Genomic DNA, 20,595 nt, shown 5'->3' with positions numbered 1-20,595 from the left:
TTACATGAAACCTTCCAGTCATTTGTTTACTGTCGAAGGGTCAAAATATCCTGAGCCGTATTTGTTTGGCTCTTTTGATTTATATATTTCTATGTTGTTTACTTTTTTACGTAGGATTGGGGTTTCAATCGAAAACACTTTTGTTGGGCAACATTGTGCCATGTGGGTATAAAAACACTCGATGATATAGAAACTATATTTATTCAGGAACTGTATGTAACTACAATTTTGAGCTTTACTTTACTTCTGTGTTTCCATTCCAGCTGCTTATACACTTACAATTTTTTGTGCTTTATTTTTTCAGAATTCATGATAAAGATAAATGTAAGATTATAACTGATTCCCATCGATAGTTGTACTTGAAGCGTGAACTCAAGGTGATAAAATGTTAAAAATGTTTGAAATAGCTAAATGTTATCTCGACAAACAATCAAACGCTAACTGGGAGCATCTAAATGGTTGAAAATAGCTCAAAGTAACAGATAAATGTTTAAAATAGTTGGTTAAAAGTAACAAATTGAGTGGTTTGAAAATGATAGTTTGCTAAATGTAAAGGATAAACGATGGAAACATTTTCTGAACTCAACTGCAAACTTGACAAAACTGATCCAAACATAATTCAACAAAATCTTTCGTATAATTAATAGTGTTAAAGAATATTCATTTAAAAATCAATTTAAACGAACATGACGGCTCGTGTTGATGAAGGAGGACTTGAATTTATCTCAGTTTCAGGGGAGCGACTGCTCATTTCTTACAGCCAAATATTACTTGTATATAAATATAAGTTCACAAAATATTATTTTATGTTCAAAACATGATTGGCTAATAGAATATAATTAATTATAGAGACCAATAAAGAACGATAATAATCCATCCATCCATTACCTTTATCCTGAACAGACTCACAGGACGATAATACTAATACAAATACCACAACACTAACAGGGTGCTACTTTTACTTCTGATATTGTATGTTTATTGTACTAATTATACCTCTGTACCTTTCCTTAAGGTTTACTTGTGATGTTTTCATGCTGCTGCTTTAACCACCACTGCACACCTATTTGGTAAAAAACAACAACAATATATCCATTAGAAATGTTGTATTATCTGAATGTACATGAAGCACTTTCTAGACTCTGCCTTTATATAAGAAATACATCTGGATGGATGTTACTCTGTTACTTCCTGTTCTTCATCAATAGCAGTTTATACTAAAAGAAATATCAATAGTACATTTTTCTTGGTTTAAAATTAAACAATTTTATAAAACAAGAATGTATGTTTTTGAACAATTAACAGTACAGATTAAACTGGGATTAAATAATTTAATGTAGTCCCTAAAATATCAACACATTGAAAACATAAGAAACTAGGACAAAAGACAAACCAACAACTCTGCTCTACTACAACATATTAGAGGTTTGTCCGACATACAATCAGCTCTGGCAACACACAGGACAGATTTAGACAGAAAGAGCTGTGAAGGGAAATACGAAGGGATGTGACAGAGATGGGGACTTTTATCCAGCAACTGCATTTCCCACAGTCCATCTCTTCATCATCAAAACTCTAGAAAATTTGTAACGATAGCAGCGTTGTAGATCAGGTCTGAGATGTACCCCATGGAGGTCTGCGGTCCCATTTGTGGGTGGTGGTGATGGTGGTGGTGGTGGTGTCCCTGACCTTGAGTTACCTCCCAGTACACCTGCTGAGGGTGGGAAGGGACGACCTGGTCCACCGAGGCGTGACCTCCGGCGCCGCCTGCGTACACGGCCTGATGAGGCCCGGATGGAGCCAGGCTCTGGGGCTTGAAGTTCCTGAAGGCCTGGTAGGAGCGGGCGGAGGCCGGGTGATGAGGCTGCCTGGTGATGGGCTGAGGGAACGAGCCGGGGAGGAAACCGCTGAGGGATGGTCCCAAGTGCTGCTGCCGGTGGTGTTCCTCCTCCCAGAGACGAGACTCGGAGGGCTTGGAGCAGCTGAGAGCGGGCTGCTGGTGGAGGGACGAGGAAGACGAGGAGGACGATGATACAGGGTTGCTGTAGATCTGTATCCAGTCGGAGTAGAGCTGGGGTACATCCTCACAGGAGTGGTTCTGCTCTGGCCTGAATATATCTGCCAGGGTGGTTGGGGGGTACATGGAGGTCACTGGTCCGGGGGAGGGCTCCACAAAACCTCTTCCACCCAGGACAGGCTTGGTGGATTTGGGGAATCTGCCAGTCTTAATACTTCTAGCACGTCTGTTCTGGAACCACACCTGAGGAACAAATATTTGAAATGTCTGATGTCAGAAAAGGTTCAGGACCACCTTATTATTAACCACCTTACTTGCATTATTAAAATGCAAATTCGGGAAAGTTCAGTCTTTTTGGGACCGAATTAGATGTGTTTTTTTGTTGTTGTTTTTTTTAACTTTTAATCTCCAAAAACCAAATGGAAAGCTATCTTTAAATCTGATGTGGAAACAACACGAGCCTGCAAAACAGCGCTGAGAGCCGTGAGAGTGAACCAAAACAAAGAGCACAAAATGCGCCGTAGAGCCGAGAGGAACTGCAGAGCTGCGTGATTATTCTCTGAGCATTCATCACTTCCAGCGAACCCACGAGACATCGTGCTTATTCGATCCATAATTAACATGAAATTAATCAATTAGAGCCGCCTTAGATAGCCCACGACAACATTACATCTGTGGGAGTTTATAGCGGACCCGTCCATCAGCAGCCTCACCTGGATCTTGCTCTCGGGCAGGTGTGTGTGCGCGGCCAGCCTCTCCCTCAGGGTGATGTCCGGGTAGGGGGTCACAGCGAAGGCCTGCTCCAGCTCGGACAGCTGGGCCCGGCTGAAGATGGTCCTCTTCCTCTTCCTCTGGCCCTCCATCGAACCGGCGGCTCTGTCCGGCTCCGGAGAAGACACGGCGCTCTCACTCCGACCGTCTTACATAAAAAAAAAAAAAATTACCAAAAAAAAAAAAAATCAAAGAGAGAAGAAGAGAAGAAAAACCAAAAATAATAAAATAAATACAAATTTAATTTAAAAATTTTTTTTAAATAAAATTAAATACAATGAGAAAATTAACATGGTTCTAGAAAGGAAATAAAACATAGTAGACCTAAGTGTTTAACTACTTATTTACGATAGAACCCTCAAATTGTACCTATTTTGACAATAATTCATCATTTTTCAGGCCTGTTAAAGGATATCACAAAATTCTAAAAACAATTAGACCTATCACCTTAAAATAAACGTATTCATTTTATACTTACATGTTTCTATGTAATAATAATAATAATAATAATAATAAAAGTAGCCGAACCCAGTTATGTCTAGTATTTAATTTGAGGCAAATCTTTCGGACAACCTTCTTTCTTTTTTTGGTCTTTTATCTTTTAATTGTTATTCTGCGAAAAGTAAAATGTATAAATATACTTATATTATATTATATTATATTATATAATAATATTATATACTTATAGTCTATATAATATAATATATAATTCAAAGATAAAGTTTTGACGTGGTCTCCCGAACCTGACTGATTTCTCTGGGGACATGATGATCGTTTGACTCACCTTTACAGAGCTCCTGTTCCCCGAACAACGCCTTTAAATCCATCAGGTCTTTCTGCTGGTTCTGCTTGAGTAAAGAGAAATCCGAGTCCATGAACAGAGCCATAACTCCAACAACACGTCCGCCGCTCGGCCTTCACTGCTGCTGACAGCTGAGGAGGAGTCACACGCTTCTTATATCCCGGACAGATCAGATGGGAAACCCTGCACCCTGCAAATCCAGGTGTTATGCACCTCTCTAATCCTCCGTTACTGAGAGACTTGTTGTCTGCATTGTGTCTTCCTCGACTATCTTTTTTTATTTATCTATCTATTTTAGTGTTGTTGTTTTTTTTATCAGCACACTAACACTGATTTTGAGAGAAATATACCTTTAGTGTACGTAAAATAACTTTTACTTCAACTCAAGAAAATTAGAGCGAAAACAAAAGTGTTGTTTATATTTTTGTTGAATGTATATATATAGATATTTAGGTAAATAGATAATACACACTGAGTTGTTGTTTCAAAGGAGTGTGTGAATTGAAACAACACAACTGTGTCAAAATTCTTGCACTACACCTGACATGGAAGAGCACTATTTGCTAGTGTACTAAGAGAAGTATGTCATTTGGACCACAGCACGTGTGTAGAAGATGCTGAGGTCGGAGTTCAGATCCAGTCAGTGATGTCACTGATGAGGCTCCAGATCCAACACAAAGTCCTCTTCGTGCTATTTACTTCTCTTCTCATGTCCTTGTTCCTCTTCTACCAGCAGGAGCTGTAACACGGTGTTCTGGATCTGTTCACCAATTTAAGGTTCATGAGACGCACCTGCGAGCTGTTTTAGACAACTGGTTGATCATTGGTTGATTTAACGCTTCACACACACACCCTCATTAGTGAAAGTCAAGATTAACCTGAGAGCAATTCATCAATTTTATAGGAATGTGTAGAAAATCTGCTCGACAGATTATGACAACTAGTTCAACCAGCAGGTGGCAGTGGTGCAGTGAAAAGAAAAACAAGAAGCTCCTGGGTTTAAACCTGCTGGCCATCCGGGACCTTTCAGTGTGGAGTCTGCATGTTCTCCTCGTACCTGTTTCCTCTGGACTCTTGGGCTTCCTCCCGCAGCTCAAACACATGCATGTTAGGCCAAGTAAGTGTTCTTAAGTTGGTCAAAGGTGTATGTGAGAGTCTCTGTGATGGACAGTGATCTGTCCGGGCTGCCTTCACCTTCACTCACCTGGGATTGGTTGAAGCCCTTCCTGCATCTGTTCAGGAAAAAGCAGGTGCAGATAATGGAGAGATAGTTGAAATTCGCAGGTAATGACTTACACAATAATGTTTTGGAGGTATATATGGATAATGATGGATGGATGGCACCAAACACATTTTAATCAACATGACAGAGGCAGTCGATGATGAAGGAAACAGCAGACTATTCTACATAACTATTTGCATTAATGTGCCAAAACATTCGTATTTTGTTCAAAAGAGTGAGAAATTTCTTTCATAAACAAGTGACAGATGATGTGGAAGTTCAAGAAGTAGTTTTGAGTATTCAAAATGAACCAAAATAAACCAAAACGATTGAGTCTACGTGAGACTATAAAGTCTTGATGCTTAAAAGTTTGACCCTTTAAAGTTTGATATATTTCTGCATTAAATATGACCTAAAACGTCATCAGAATTTCACACAAGTCCTAAAAGAAGATAAAGAAAACCGAATTAAACAAATGAGATAATAAATATTATACATCACCATGCATTTATTAAGGAAAATAATCCAATATTATGAATCTGTGAGTCGAAAAAGTGTATGAACCTCCAGGATTGGCAGCTAATTTGAAGGCGACATCAGAGTTGAGTGTTTTCTGTCAGTGGGATGTTAATCATTAACTTTCAAGCTCCACTGTAGATGTAGTTAACGACTGTAATTTACAGTTAAATGGTTTTATGTTCGATTTTGAAAAACTTAACATTGATTTTTTTTTTTACAGTAATCAGATCACATCGGATACATCCTCAGCAGCATTTTGTGATGTCACCTTTTCCCTTTTAAGATTCGACACTGTGAGAGCCGGTGAGAAACACGGAGTTCACAATCAGGTGTTCAGTACAGTTTATTGGTTTCATTATTCACATCGCAGCACCATATCAATAACGCAATGTCACACAACACATGTGGGTGGAAGTATCACCACTTTATTCACTGTAATATTAATGTTGGATATCCTCGCCATTCATCACGCTGCATCACAGACGCTGTCTCCATCAAAATGAATATGAACGCTCACTTTCCGAACACGTGTGGTGATAATAAAGATTTATACAACACAGCAACATTTCCACTTTTTGTCCAAAATATCTCAGCTACATACACACACTCATACACACAAAATATCACTGCTGTTGACAAACCATCCCTGGCAGCTGGTGTAAACTCATCTTCTTCATTTCTGTTTATACACAGTAACAATAAATCACTGTCCTCTCTGCATATCTGGGAGGAGTTCCTCCTTTTCTGCAGCAAGTGGAAGAAAGTTCACTTATTCGCCACTAGAGGGCAGACCGAGTGTTTTCAAAGTGCTCCCAGATCAGCTCTGGGTCTCCACTCAGCTCCAAGTCAGAGCACAGAGGCGTCTGCCTGACAGCAGGGGAGGGTTTGACAGAGGTTGGGTGTCTGAAGGAGCTTTGATGGAGGCGTCACTCAAACTTGCGCAGGTGGTTGTAGAGGGACTGGACGTAGGTGAAGACGCACATGGGGTCCGGTTTGCGGCCCATGATCATCATGTCGTCCACCTCAATGAGCCGGTCGCAGCCTGCCTTCACTCTGTGGGAAGGGACAGAGGAGGACATGTCAGAAGGGAGGGATTCATGCTGCAGGAATATGTTTTGACTGGAAGGAAACCAAGACAGGATTTAGTTTGAATTTTATTGAAAATAGTATCTAAAGGTGCGTTTAGGGAAGGAGAAACAGCATGAGTGTTAAAGTGGATCCAGCTCAAGCAGTTTGAAGTTTTTTTGATCGATTCCTTGGTCTATAAAATGTCAGAAAATAGTGGAAGAACCACAGTGAGATAGTAAAATTGTTTGATTACCAAACAGTTTCTTGTTTTGCAGGTTTACATGAAGGATGGAACCAGAACATGTTTGGCATTTTTTTCTTGAAAAATGACTCCAATAGTTGCTGATTAAGTTGATGTTAATCAACTGGCTGACAAAGTGTTTCATGACATTAGAGGTGAGACACAATTGTTATGTTCCAAATGACGTACTTACGTACTAACACTCACTATTTTGAGTGCGAAAGTGTGTTCACACTTATGGAAATGTGAAGTTCACTATAAGTGGCCGGATGGTGCGCTCAAAACGGTCCAAAACATGAGTTGCCATCTTGGCAAGGAGGACGCTGCAGCTGTTGCTAAACACCACACAAAAGTGAAGCAGCATAGTGCTGTTGGACAGAAGCTATCAGTGTGTTTATTGTGTGTGATAAACAGAGGGCACGAAAACACATTCGTTTCTGAGTAAAATATTTGAAGCTGGCAGACATGTTGGCAGGTGATGCGTTCAAATGCTGGTTATTTCTGGTAGGTGAAGAAGGGCAGTGGGACAACACTAACACTCGACATTGAAGTACTACACAATCCCGTGTACTAACATGTAAGAGTACTATATGTGAGTGTACTACTGTACCTCACAGCCAATGACTGACGTATGTCATGAACAATATGACAAAACAAGACATCAATCTAATTCTGATGAAAACAGACTCCAAACAAACATGTTTTGAGGTGTCTCCTTGCATGTGATCATTCATATATATTTACTGTCCTATAAGTCTCTAACCTGTGATCTCTTTAAGAGGTCAAATCTAAAGCTGCCTCTGAATACAGAAGGTTGATTGTGTGCCAGTAAATATTGTTTTTTAGTCAAACCAGCTTAATTGTGCAGCAGTCAAAGAATAAACCATTATTATATCAAGTGTTTTCTTTAAGCCCTGCATGTGTATGTCCATGCTGTCAGATCTATAGTATGCAGCCTGTATGTACAGTACAGCATCACAATAAGGCGGATCTATGAAGCCGTGCAGTCAGACACCTTTCACCAAATGTGAACAAAGAAAAAAGCAGAGTGAAACAGACAGGACAGAAAGGAATTCAAAGCTTTTAAAATATGTTTTATCTTCTACGTAAAATAAAACCTTTCCAGAGATCTATCAAATTAATTAATAAATAAAACACATGGGGAAACATTCAACCACAATAACCATAAGGCCGACTCAGCAGAATCCAGAAACCACAGCTGACTCACAAATAATAAATGTGTTTGTGTGTGTTACATAACAAGAAAAATAGAAATTACAGGCATAGTTTGAGATTTTGAGTAATTTCCCGATTAGTTCTTTTGTGTTCAGATATTCAGATCGATAACACGATCATGTCTGAGTGTTAAACACGAAGCCACAACGGGTAGCTGGTGATCTTCGTCACACACAGAGAGTCTGTCCAAATGAAACAAAACCCACCTCCTCTTCTGAAGTTAACTAATTAACACTGTATGTCTTCTTTCTTTAATCAATGCACTGAAGTGTGAAAATGAAAAGTTTCTGTTTTACAGGAGTTATGTGTCAGACTGTTTCCTGGGGAGACGCAGTCGCCACAAAGAGCCTGTTCACACCTTTCATTAGAAATAAATCTTCTACCGAAACAAATTAATCAGTTGTTTCAGCTATTTTTCAGGCAAATTAAAGACATGTTATGGTTTTACGACAGTAAATTACATATCAGAGTTTTGTAGACAAAAAAAACAGGAAATAAGAGACAATATTTAAGACTTTTAGAAATAAAATTTAAGACTGTTTAAAACCTTTTAGGCCTTCTTCAAGGAAAATTAATTTTGTGCTTCGCAAAACTTTTCAGATTTTAGAAGAGATCTCTGCACAGGTATAATGGTACCAAATGACAATATTTGAATATAGCAAAGAAAGAAGATACAGTATGTTAGAGAACTTTAAAGGTGTTGGGAAGCATATTTTTTTTTTAATTTTGGAGAGAGCCAAGCTAGCTGTTTCCCCCTGCAGCCATTCTTTATGCTAAGCTAGGCTAATATCCCCAGCGAACACACAGACATGAGCACCATCAATTTTCTCATCCCACTCAGAAAATGTAAAACAAGTCAGTGCTTCTCTTGATAGATTTAAAAAAACAACACTGATTATAGTTTGTTTCTGCATTCAAGACAAAACAAAAGCCAAGAAACCAGTGCAAATAAGTGCTAATAAAAATTAGATATAGAATAGAATAGAATAGAATAGAATAGAATAGAATAGAATAGAAATGAGGCCGTATTCATGAATACGTATTGAAAATATGAGTCTATAACCATCCTCCCAGCTAAATGTTAACAGCAACATGTTAACATAGTCTAGTGACAAAGATAAAGAGCTGATACTCAGCAGACATATTGTTTACCTTGTTCGCCACTTTATTGTAACTGAAAGGTTTTATTGCTGTTGGCAGTTAAATGTTAAACACGTCAGACGACACGGCGTGTCTTTATGTTCCCGTCACTCACTCTGCGGTGCCGAAGGCCAGCTCGAAGTTGTGCTTGCGGTTGTCGGGCGACAGCGAGCTGTAGTCAAACTCGGTGGGGAAGAAGGAGTGGACGAGGGCGCAGAAGGCCATGCCGTCGCTCCAACTGGACGAGAAGTTCTGGATGTCGATGTTCTGTGGAAGAAAGAGGAAGAGGTGGCGGTGACGTGGCAGCCGTGTGCGTGCAGGTGTGTGTGTGTGCAGGTGTGTGTGTGTGCAGGTGTGTGTGTGTGCAGGTGTGTATGTGTGCAGAGGAGAGCATTGAGAGCTGAAAGAGTGAAGGAGGTAAAAATAATATGACTTGTAAAGCTGACAGGCAGCTCGTTGTAGCTTCGTAAAGCCGTCTGCCCGTTCACTGTCGAGCCCATAATGGTGATGGATGCAGCAGACTTTCCTCTCCTGCTTTCATCTGTTACGTGCCTTTGAAATCATGTCATTTCAAGGCTGCCCTTTATGAGTCTGGAGTTCGCCTTGAATGAAATGCAACATGTCAAGTAATCGGATGAACATTTCTCCCTTGTGTGTGTGTGTGTGTGTGTGTGTGTGTGTGTGTGTGTGTGTGTGTGTGTGTGTGTGTGTGTGTGTGTGTGTGTGTGTGTGTGTGTGTGTGTGTGTGTGTGTGTGTGTGTGTGTGTTTGCTACAAGTTAATGAGAGTTTTGGCTTTGCCTTGCCTGTCTGACTATAACCAAAGCCACATGGAGCTGCTGCGGAGAAAAGGGTACCAGAGCGCAGCAATGTCTCAGTGTACTCAACCATGACCTGAACTAACTCAGCACTGCGCATCGAAACACACACACGATTACACACACCTGCGTTCACAAGGACACTCGCTTTCATGCACTGCTGTAGTTAAGAGCTACATAATTAACACATTAGCGCTGACTGACTGTAACAGTATACAACGGATTACTTATAATCTCTGACCTCAATTGTATTTATGCAGGAGATTTAGCTTGTTTTAGCTAATTTACTGACTAAACAATTCACTGCCGTTTGCTATTTTTGCTGCAATGCTGAAGGATGTGTCCTGGTTAAACTGGTTAAGAAGGCCGGCTCCATCATTGGCTGCAAACTGGACAGCCTGGCAAAGGTGGTGGAGAGGAGGACGCTGAGGAAACTATTATCCATATTGGATAATCCTGACCACCCTCTCCACCACCTGCTGCAGGGACAGAGGAGGACGTTCTCCAAAAGACTCGTCCAGCTCCGCTGTCACAAGGACAGATACAGGAGATCATTCCAGATACAGGAGATCATTCCTGATACAGGAGATCATTCCAGATACAGGAGATCATTCCTGATACAGGAGATCATTCCAGATACAGGAGATCATTCCTGATACAGGAGATCATTCCTGATACAGGAGATCATTCCTGATACAGGAGATCGTTCCTGATACAGGAGATCGTTCCTGATACAGGAGATCGTTCCTGATACAGGAGATCGTTCCTGATACAGGAGATCGTTCCTGATACAGGAGATCATTCCAGATACAGGAGATCATTCCTGATACAGGAGATCATTCCTGATACAGGAGATCATTCCTGATACAGGAGATCATTCCTGATACAGGAGATCATTCCTGATACAGGAGATCATTCCTGATACAGGAGATCATTCCTGATACAGGAGATCATTCCTGTTACAGGAGATCATTCCTGATACAGGAGATCATCCCTGATACAGGAGATCATCCCTGATACAGGAGATCATCCCTGATACAGGAGATCATCCCTGATACAGGAGATCGTTCCTAATACAGGAGATCGTTCCTGATACAGGAGATCATCCCTGATACAGGAGATCATCCCTAATACAGGAGATCATCCCTAATACAGGAGATCGTTCCTGATACAGGAGATCATTCCTGATACAGGAGATCATCCCTAATACAGGAGATCATCCCTAATACAGGAGATCGTTCCTGATACAGGAGATCATTCCTGATACAGGAGATCATTCCAGATACAGGAGATCATTCCTGATACAGGAGATCATCCCTGTTACAGGAGATCATCCCTGTTACAGGAGATCATCCCTGATACAGGAGATCGTTCCTGATACAGGAGATCGTTCCAGATACAGGAGATCATCCCTGATACAGGAGATCATTCCTGATACAGGAGATCATCCCTAATACAGGAGATCATTCCTGATACAGGAGATCATCCCTGATACAGGAGATCATTCCTGATACAGGAGATCATTCCAGATACAGGAGATCATTCCTGTTACAGGAGATCATTCCTGATACAGGAGATCATCCCTGATACAGGAGATCATTCCTGATACAGGAGATCATTCCAGATACAGGAGATCATTCCTGATACAGGAGATCATTCCTGATACAGGAGATCATTCCTGATACAGGAGATCATTCCTGATACAGGAGATCATTCCTGATACAGGAGATCATTCCTGATACAGGAGATCATTCCTGATACAGGAGATCATTCCAGATACAGGAGATCATTCCTGATACAGGAGATCATTCCTGATACAGGAGATCATGATACCATCCCTGATACAGGAGATCATTCCTGATACAGGAGATCATTCCAGATACAGGAGATCATTCCAGATACAGGAGATCATTCCAGATACAGGAGATCATTCCTGATACAGGAGATCATTCCTGATACAGGAGATCATTCCTGATACAGGAGATCATTCCTGCCCGCTGCAATAAAACTACAATAACTCACCTCTGGCAAAATCCATCACACAACAATAACACTGTTGGTTGTCTGTTTTCTTGTTTGTTTAAATCTTTGCACTATTGTTTAGTTAGTTTTAATTTAATTTAATTATTCTATTTTATTGTATATACTGTGCATTTTTATAATTCATATTTTACTGTTGTTTTATTGCTTTCATGTATCTATAATACTGCTGTAGCAAAAAAAAAATTCCCCTTGTGGGATTAATATCTATCTATCTATCTATCTATCTATCTATCTATCTATCTATCTATCTATCTATCTATCTATCTATCTATCTATCTATCTATCTATCTATCTATCTATCTATCTATCTATCTATCTATCTATCTATCTATCTATCTATCTATCTATCTATCTGTCTGTCTGTCTGTCTGTCTGTCTGTCTGTCTGTCTGTCTGTCATTGTCTGAAGTCCCAGTCCTGTCTGTCAGGAGGAGGTCAACACTCAGCCCTGTATCACGCCAAATTGTGTCCTACACCTGTCAGTCCACAAGAGGCAACAGTGTCAAGTGTCCTGTTCTGCCTCACCCAGGCGTGAAATGTACACACCTGTACAACCAGGGTCGAAAAAGGAGGTCATGTGACGAAGTGCAAAGAATCAAAGGGGGCGATTCAATGGAGCAAATGCAGGATTTTCACCAGGAGGACCTGTCTCAGTCTTTAGGAAAGTAAAAGCCGACATGGATTTCTTTTCAGTTACCTTTTTATCTCATGTAATATACATTTAGTAACTTATGCAACGCACATTATGTGTGCTATGATGTTTTTTCCTGAACCTAACCACACGGTTTTACTTTTCACGCCACGAAGGCAAAACGTGACACTGACACGGTATCAACTTGTGGACTGACGGGTGTATAAGACCAGAACCAGGTGGAAACGGCTAGCCTGACTCGGTCCAATATTCAAAAATATGCTTCCCATAAAACCTCAAAACTTCCCTGACCAACACATTGCATCATTTCTGTTTAACTTGTCAAGAAGGAGGAATGTAAAGACAACAATCTGTGGTTTTACAGGGAGTTATGATGTGGAAATAAGTTTCTATGAAAATAATGCATTTGTCCATCACTGTTTGTGTATTGTTATAACAAAAGACATGCAATGTGAAAATAATGAGTCTTAGAGGTCTTGATTCTTCCAGTCTTTATGCTAAGCTAGGCTAATTAACCCCCAGCTCCAGCTCTGTACCTAACACACACACATAAAGTAAGTGATATCCATCTTTTTGTCTCACTCTCAGAAACAACATGAATTTGTGTATTTCCCAAAATGTTGAACTATTTAAAAGCGCCGTGTCTAAACACTCACACTGTGTGTAACGCTGATTCCTACCTTCTTATCTAACTCCCTAAGAGAAAACTAATCAGTGCATGAAACTGTATTATTTTTCTTCATTATTCCTGCAACAGCACTCTGGAAGATGAATGAGCTTCCATTTGTGCACCAGATTATCATCTGCTGATTAAGTTATTCATTTCTGTTTGCTATTAAAAATCAACTTGCGCAAGACATCTGATAATCCATCAAAAGGAATGAAAGCTTGAATGGATCTCTAAAGTCGGCTGACGTGATGCATTCGTGTGCTGGTAGGAAGTTCTGTTACTTTGCCAGAAAATGAAAACGCCAACAGCTGGAAAACATCATTAAAAGGATAACGTGAATTTATTTGCTTCTTGCATTAACATGTCTGCTGCTGTTATGCTTCCAACCCTGAAGCTCGGCATCAATCTTCCTATCTGGGCACACTGTCACTTTTCCACTACGTTACTGTGCAACAACAACATGACAGTCTGGGATACCTGTCAGGAGTCTATCAAGTCTCCACCGCTTCATTTTCATGTTATCGTGAAACTAACGGACGTCTGGTGTCTGATGGCGGTGATGTGTTCTGGAAAGTGGTGAGCAGTGATGTCAAATTTATGTAATTTGTAGTCAATGGGCTAAAACAGACACAGAACTTAAAAGTGATGGACTTGTGTGGAACCCAATAGCTAATATAGATAATATAATAAATTAACCAAATATTAGGAAATATAACTTTAAATGGATTTATAATTAGAACCCGACTGATTTATTGGTTGGCCAATTTTATGAGCCATTATCGGCCTATCACAGATATATAACTATCAGTGTAGGTTGCCCAATATACGCCAATATGCAACTTTCTTTTACAGAACATAAAGCAGAAAAATATTTTTGGGGTAATTTAGAAATGTTTTTTATTAGTTGTTTTTTTTTATTTAGAGTTTATAATTATCATTTATAATTATAACACTCTCAGTGAAGTTAACTGTTTCAGTGCCGTGATGTCATTTTGGATAATAAAGTTTACAATTAAACTGAATAATATCCTGCCTCCATTGTACTTTTCTGTTACAAGATTTTGGTAACCATTTCAGTAGATGTATCGTCAGTGGAATTTTTTGACTTCCTAATATTGATATCAGCCCCAAAACTCCAGCATCAGTCGGGCTCTATTTATAAAACTCTAAAATCTTAGAATGTGTGTAACGCTTTGTAATAAATGCCATTTTAACACTGTCAGATTATAATTCGTGTTTTACCTGGTAGCCTATGGTCTTGGAGCGGCACCACTCGAGAAGAATCTGCTTAATGCTGCTGGCGCTGGACACCCCAAAACTCTGAGACCGCTTCAGCTTGGGTTTAGAGTCCACTGCTTTAGGGCGGCTGTGCAGAGGAGGAAGAAGGCCACAAGGATGCATAAGAAAGTTGTATTGATGTACCGTCGTTCCGATGCGTTTCCCGCACTGCAACCTACCTGTTACTGGCCTCCGAGTCCAGTTTTTCAAAGATCGATCGACGGGCCTGAGCGCCGATGTTACGAGGCAGAGTCTGTGATCTAACCAGCTCCCGCCTCCTCTCTCCCACCGGCCCGAAGGACCTGTCGCTGATTACATCACCGTCTCTGCAGGATGGCAGCACACAATGGTCAGACAGAGCAGAAGATGTTTGATCTGTCCAAGACGTGCACCATCGACTCACCGGTCTTGCTGCAGGAGCCCTGAGTAGGTCACCGACTTGGCAGGGGCTGAATTTGTCTTCTCTGCAACAGAGAAACATTCAGATTAAATCTTATCTGTCACAATGTATCATAAATAATATTCTCTGACAGAAAAACTCACCCTGAAGATGGGGAGATCCCAGAGCTCTGATAGGTGTGGGGGTCCATGTCTTCATAGAAGAAACTAACAGTAAGAAAAGTCAAAGGGAATTTGATTAGAGAGATTTTCTTAAAAACAAATGTGAATTATGCAGCATTCATATTTAAAAGGATAAAAAGACATTGATTATATTGACTTGATTAGATTGTAAGCCACCTGGCTGAACTTGCGACTCCTCTATTGGTTGGGGTTGGGCGGTGCTGGAAGCTGATTGGCCGGTAGGTGAAGCCTCGGAGACCGGAGAAGGTGGAGAACCAACAGGGCTGCTGGGAGAGCCCCTCATTTCTGCCGTCTTGGTCATCGCGGTGATGGGGTGGTGGGGCATCCGCATGGCGGCGACGGGCGCTGTGTGCTCGTGTGGGAGATCCGCGGATGGAGGGATCTTTCCATGTACCAACACTGAATGTTCTGGTTGGATGAAAAGATTAAAATCATGGCATTGATGAACTGACAGAAAACACAAAGAGAACCTCCCAACTCAGCAGTTCTCCTGAGTTTTACGGGGAATTTAAACTTCAATAAAAAAAAGCTTTTTGTTGTGATTTTGTGGCCCTTTAACTCTGATAAACCCAATGTACACTACCTGCTTACCATCAAATGGCAGACCAGCAGAATTAGTGACTGGCTGGTAAACATAGTAGAGCAGATATTTCCTTTAGGAGGCGGTTGAGACCAAAACAGATCTAAAAGAAAAGTGAATTGTTGACTGTACTGACAGAATAACGGCTCTAACGTCGAGGTTCCTTCATGTTTGCTTGATGGGTACAACAAAGGGGCCACCGTCTACTAACACATTTACCAGATTGTTAAAAAAAAAGATTGCTAAAGTATAAGGTGATAATGGTGATTTCCTGAGCAACTAGGAAACTTATAGTCATAAGAGGGAAAATACTCCTGAAAACCTCTTGAACTTGGAATATCCCACTTGGGAGGTTAATGAGAGCTCCAAGGAGAAGGTTCGATGTCACTTATGGATGCCATAAGTGCCACAAGTGTACATTTCTTCCTTTTACCACAAACGAGTTTGCTAGCTGTGTTACATGCAGAAATGTACGTTGTAGTTTACAAATTCTATTTACCTCCTGAGCTCCACTTTGTTTGTCTAAATAGATGATGACGAGTTTGTTTGTTACTTTACTTTGTTCTTGCAGTGGGAATAGAGCAAGGTTTCTGGGGGCGACCATGTTGCCTGATTGTAAACGCTCTCAACAAGGAGGCATGACATCCTCAAATGGGGAATTTACCGATCTCCAGCTGTCTGAACGCACGACATTATGTAAATGTTGTGTTTACAGCTTGTCGTGCTGCCCCCAAGTGGCCTAAAATCGATAAATGCAGCTTTAAAGGATATTTCTTCCCCATTTAAACCTGCATATTTGTCTTTAATGTGGCTTATGTGACTCTATGCTTAATGTTAACTTTGCACATCCACCTTGCTTTGCGGGGATTTGCACAAAAACATTGTGCAAACAGCATATCATACAACTTGTACAAGCAACCCACATCTTTCCAAAAAAAAAAATGTTATAACTCATTTTGAACATTTGCTCAATAATGGGACAACTGCCAGCCTAATGTACCTCCTGTAAAAGTTTGGTAGTAGCAGAAGTTATATTCTGTTGTTTGAGCTTCAAAACAACTAGATCTTTAATTTCCCATAATGCAGTATTTAACCGTCCCGGCCTTGTTTTTCAAACTCCACAACTGCAGTCTGTTATGCAAGAAAAACTTTGAACTAAAGTCTCCAAACTAAAGCCAACCAATCGTGATCTAACTTCAACCCTGGTGATGTCATTGGGGTTTACAAAGCTCCTCCAAAGCCACAGATGACATCATACAACTGCTGAACAGTACGAACAATGACAACTAGAAAAGATCTTTGATGTGAAATCGTTAGAGACCCTTTTAAACGTGATGACGTGACACCCTTGTTGTGTTATTACCTGTCGTGGCCGCCTGTCCATTCTCCTGACCGGCGTGTGTTGGAGCCGGGTCGACTTCTATCGGCTCCTCTCGCTCAATGCTCTGAAACACACAGAGCGTCATAATTAACACACAGGCAGCCTTTATGGCTTTAAAAAATGCATGAAATCATATTTGACCTTTACTGGTGACCAGCCGGAGAGCTGTTTTTCCTCCACAGCAGAGAGTACGAGCTGGGACATGAGGTTTGAAAACCAGTAAACACCTCGTGAATTAATCATTGTGGAGCCGATCAGTCGAAATGACCACCTCTTTAATCTCGTCTGAGTTTTGTGTTGAGCTGTTCAAGTACCAACATGTTGTGTTTGGACGAAGAGTCGGGGCATCGTGTTCCTCTGATTTAAAATGATAAAAAAAAAGAAATCCAGATGCTCGTTGAGTCATTGTTGGACCCTTTCACTGTTTCAGTCTTATTTTTTTTTTACGTTTCTCTAACATGTGGGTTTTTTGACACAACTTCAGACAAAACAAAGCAAACTAACAAATCTAACCACTCAGTGCACTTCAAAGTCGGCTGCCTGACAGCGTGGACCTCTGAGGCCCTGTACGTGTGAGAGGCAGCGGGGTGTTATGTTCTGTGTGTCTGCCTCCCCCCTCCCGTGATAAAGACCTGGGAAGTCTTTGCTTTAAATCAGGCTCCGCTGTCGCTGACGTGCTCCGGGATGGGAGAGCTGCCAAAATTCATCCTCTTCTGACCGCTAATGTGATTGAGCCCAAGTTTTAATGTCAAACATCATCAGTATCCGGAGTTCATATTTCGTGTGACCCTGCATTTTTCCCCTCTGTGTGATCAGCTCCAACCTGCAGCGGAGGCTGTCTTTCCTCCGTCCAAACACAATCAGCCACATGGGACAGCTAATCACCATCCTGAGGTGATACATCTATCTCAAACTCTTAAAGCATGGCGCTGCTGACCCACATAGGTGGTCAAGGTCAAGCTGTCCCTTTCCATGTGGCCCTGTCAGACGGATAGACGGAGCTCAGTGTGTTGATAGTCGACCCCGTTTCGGCACAGAACAACACTGCTCAGGTCAACAGTGCAGCGCTGATAGACATGCACGTTTTCTCAAGGTCAGCATCAAACCACATGTCACATTTTGTCAGTGTTGAACTTCTCAAATATCTCAGTGCATCAGAAACAGGCTTCCTGTAGATGTAATGCACCCTCAGGTCTATGGCAACAAATAAATGGACAGCTGGTTGTATTTCAAACTTGGCTGTAACAGTGGAGTTAAATAGACGGGGCAGTTTTCTGCGATGCCATTGACCGAGAACATTATTTCGCTGCGGATGCATCAATTCAGTGTTTAGATAACGTCAGCGTCTTTGGACGCACAACCGCAGCATCTGGTCAGAAACCACGAAATGAACAGACAAAAGATGTGACTGTATGGAAACCCTGAACCAGCAACCTGAACATTTCAAAGGGCCAGAAGGGGAAGAAAAGTAGTCATTTCATGTGTCTTTTCTAAATGATTGCATCATAGTTGCGAGTTCTTCAGCTTTTTAAAGACAGTTCAGTCCTTGAGATGTAAGCACTAGTATCATCATTGGCTACTACTACTAAAGCCATACACAGGTAAATGTGACGAAACGGTTCAAATACGAAGCCAGCAGGTGTAATGTATGTATGCATGCGTTGTGTAGGTTCGCCTTGTACCTGATGCTAACAACCAGCAACGACGGTGCAGGACAAACAGAGGGAATGAAGGACTGACCAAGAAGAATGGCAAAATGATTGTTTGTCTTTTTGTTTGTTTTTTAATCTTGGCCTACCTGTTTTTTTCCCCCCCCACTTGGGCGCAGCGGCAACCGACAGTGACGTCGCCCATTGGTTGGTGAACTGCTGTTATGAGGCCTCGAGTTCTGATCTTGGTCGTTGCCATCTTGCTAGTTTGGAGCAAGAAGTGACCATATTTGGACGAGCTAGGGATCTGACTGGAAGCTAAGCCACTTAGGGCGAAAAAACCTGACTGCACCACAGGCCTGTAAATAAATTAAAAACACACCCCAAAAGCACAGCCTACTGTGGCTTAATTTCTAATCAATGATGGGATTATTTTTTAATAAAATAAAATAATTCATGTTTGTGTCCACTTGTTTATATTTAAGTCTAATGCTCTTTCTCTCTTCCTCTGTTTCAGTCCCCAACATTTCCTACGATAAATATCTTGGCTCTTGCTGTCACTGCTGAGAGTACGTCTGGACGAGCCTCAGTTCTATTCACATCTGTAACTCAGCGCAGTCTCTCTGTCGACATTTATTTCTTAAAATTATGCACGTTCCGGGGGAAACTCTCCATATAATAGACTGTATATACAAATTAAAGTAGTCTCCGTGTCTGAAATGTATAGACATTTCAATACCAGTGAGAGGCACTAGGAGCTGCAGTTTCAATAGACTCCTATTCAGAAAGACAACCAACAACACTTAACATTTTAAAAAGGTGCTCAAAAACTCGCAAAAACTTTCGTTCTGGCTCCTCAGCGGACGTCATTTGAAGGTTCAGCAGACGTGTATGTGCTCAGTGGGTCGTGTACTCTGGGTTTATTCAAACTTTACCATGGATAACAGCTGCCTGCTGCAAGTAGAAACAATATTATAAGAGTAGCAGTGAGACTGAACAGTGAAGCTACAGGCTGTTCAACCAAAACAATTACCTCAAAGATGCTAAAGTGTCTACCAAATTACAGAAAGAAAAAAACGAATTCATAAAACACCTGAACTCTTCCCTTTAGCAGGATCTTGTCATCGTTTGTCTCTGAACCTCCTTGTTAAACGGAGGTGAATGCAGTTTTCCTTGTGGTGCTCACAGCATTTAAAAAAATCATTCAAACTCTGCAACAACATAACTTTTCAGAGACAATGTTGCATGGTTGCTCATTTGAATAATCTACAGACCTCACTGTGAACACTTTGCAGTGGACACTGCGTAATTTTTCGATGCATTTAGCACCACAAATAAAACCTCATGAACACTTTGAGACTTGAAGAAAAGACCTCAATCTTCTGCCTCCAGAAAGAAAGAAACCTAAAACCACTACTGTGACTCGTCCTGCTTCACATACACACACACACACACACACACACACACACACACACACATACACATAAAACACAATATAGTGTTCTTGCTGTGAGACAGCGTGCTGTGTGCTCACTTAAGGAAATGTCTGGGAGTGTGTTAATGTGTGTGTGTTTGACTGAGCTCACCATAAAGGAATGCTGGTGGGTCATGTGTTAAAACAACGCATGGAGAGAGACTATGTGTGTGTGTGTGTGTGTGTGTGTGTGTGTGTGTGTGTGTGTGTGTGTGTGTGTGTGTGTGTGTGTGTGTGTGTGTGTGTCTCATGTCATCAAGCGGAGGTGACACACTCAATAATGGAAAAAGTGAAGACTTCTGGAGAAAATATCATTATGTATGATAAGGTGAGGGAGGCAGTGGGGGAGTCGGGGTATTGCATGATGGGAAATAGTACAGAGGGGAGTGAGGTGGAAACAGCTGGCCATCCAGCAGGGGGAGGGAGACAAATTGCAGAATGTCTGGCTTTGGGGA

At 41.1% G+C, this 20,595-nt stretch overlaps 2 protein-coding genes across 3 annotated transcripts in view; both read right to left on the bottom strand.

The window, feature by feature from the left end:
• Positions 1-1,567: 1,567 nt before the first annotated feature.
• sebox (SEBOX homeobox) lies at positions 1,568-3,675 on the bottom strand. The gene is made up of 3 exons (XM_069690910.1): positions 3,569-3,675; positions 2,731-2,920; positions 1,568-2,260 (listed from the first exon to the last, which is right to left on the bottom strand). The coding sequence occupies exons 1-3, from the start codon at positions 3,673-3,675 to the stop codon at positions 1,568-1,570; spliced, it is 990 nt and encodes a 329-aa protein (XP_069547011.1).
• A 1,963-nt stretch (positions 3,676-5,638) lies between these two features.
• Positions 5,639-20,595, bottom strand: part of smtnl (smoothelin, like) — a 34,894-nt gene continuing 19,937 nt past the window's right edge. For both annotated transcript variants that reach the window (XM_069699970.1, XM_069700808.1), the window contains 8 exons: positions 17,000-17,081; positions 15,213-15,464; positions 15,018-15,080; positions 14,878-14,938; positions 14,654-14,800; positions 14,439-14,562; positions 9,132-9,283; positions 5,639-6,384 (listed from right to left, as the gene is read on the bottom strand). In XM_069699970.1, the coding sequence (XP_069556071.1) occupies positions 6,258-6,384; positions 9,132-9,283; positions 14,439-14,562; positions 14,654-14,800; positions 14,878-14,938; positions 15,018-15,080; positions 15,213-15,464; positions 17,000-17,081 (1,008 nt within the window). In that variant the 3' untranslated portion in view covers positions 5,639-6,257. The remainder of the gene's footprint in view (positions 6,385-9,131; positions 9,284-14,438; positions 14,563-14,653; positions 14,801-14,877; positions 14,939-15,017; positions 15,081-15,212; positions 15,465-16,999; positions 17,082-20,595) is intronic.

The sequence above is a fragment of the Brachyistius frenatus genome, unplaced genomic scaffold (assembly GCF_029030835.1).
Source record: "Brachyistius frenatus isolate BFR_SWC_R1_liver_20210118 unplaced genomic scaffold, ASM2903083v1 Contig_1, whole genome shotgun sequence".
Taxonomy (NCBI): Eukaryota; Metazoa; Chordata; class Actinopteri; family Embiotocidae; genus Brachyistius; species Brachyistius frenatus.
Note: the sequence above shows the minus strand (reverse complement) of the source record. Positions and strands in the feature narration are given on the sequence as shown.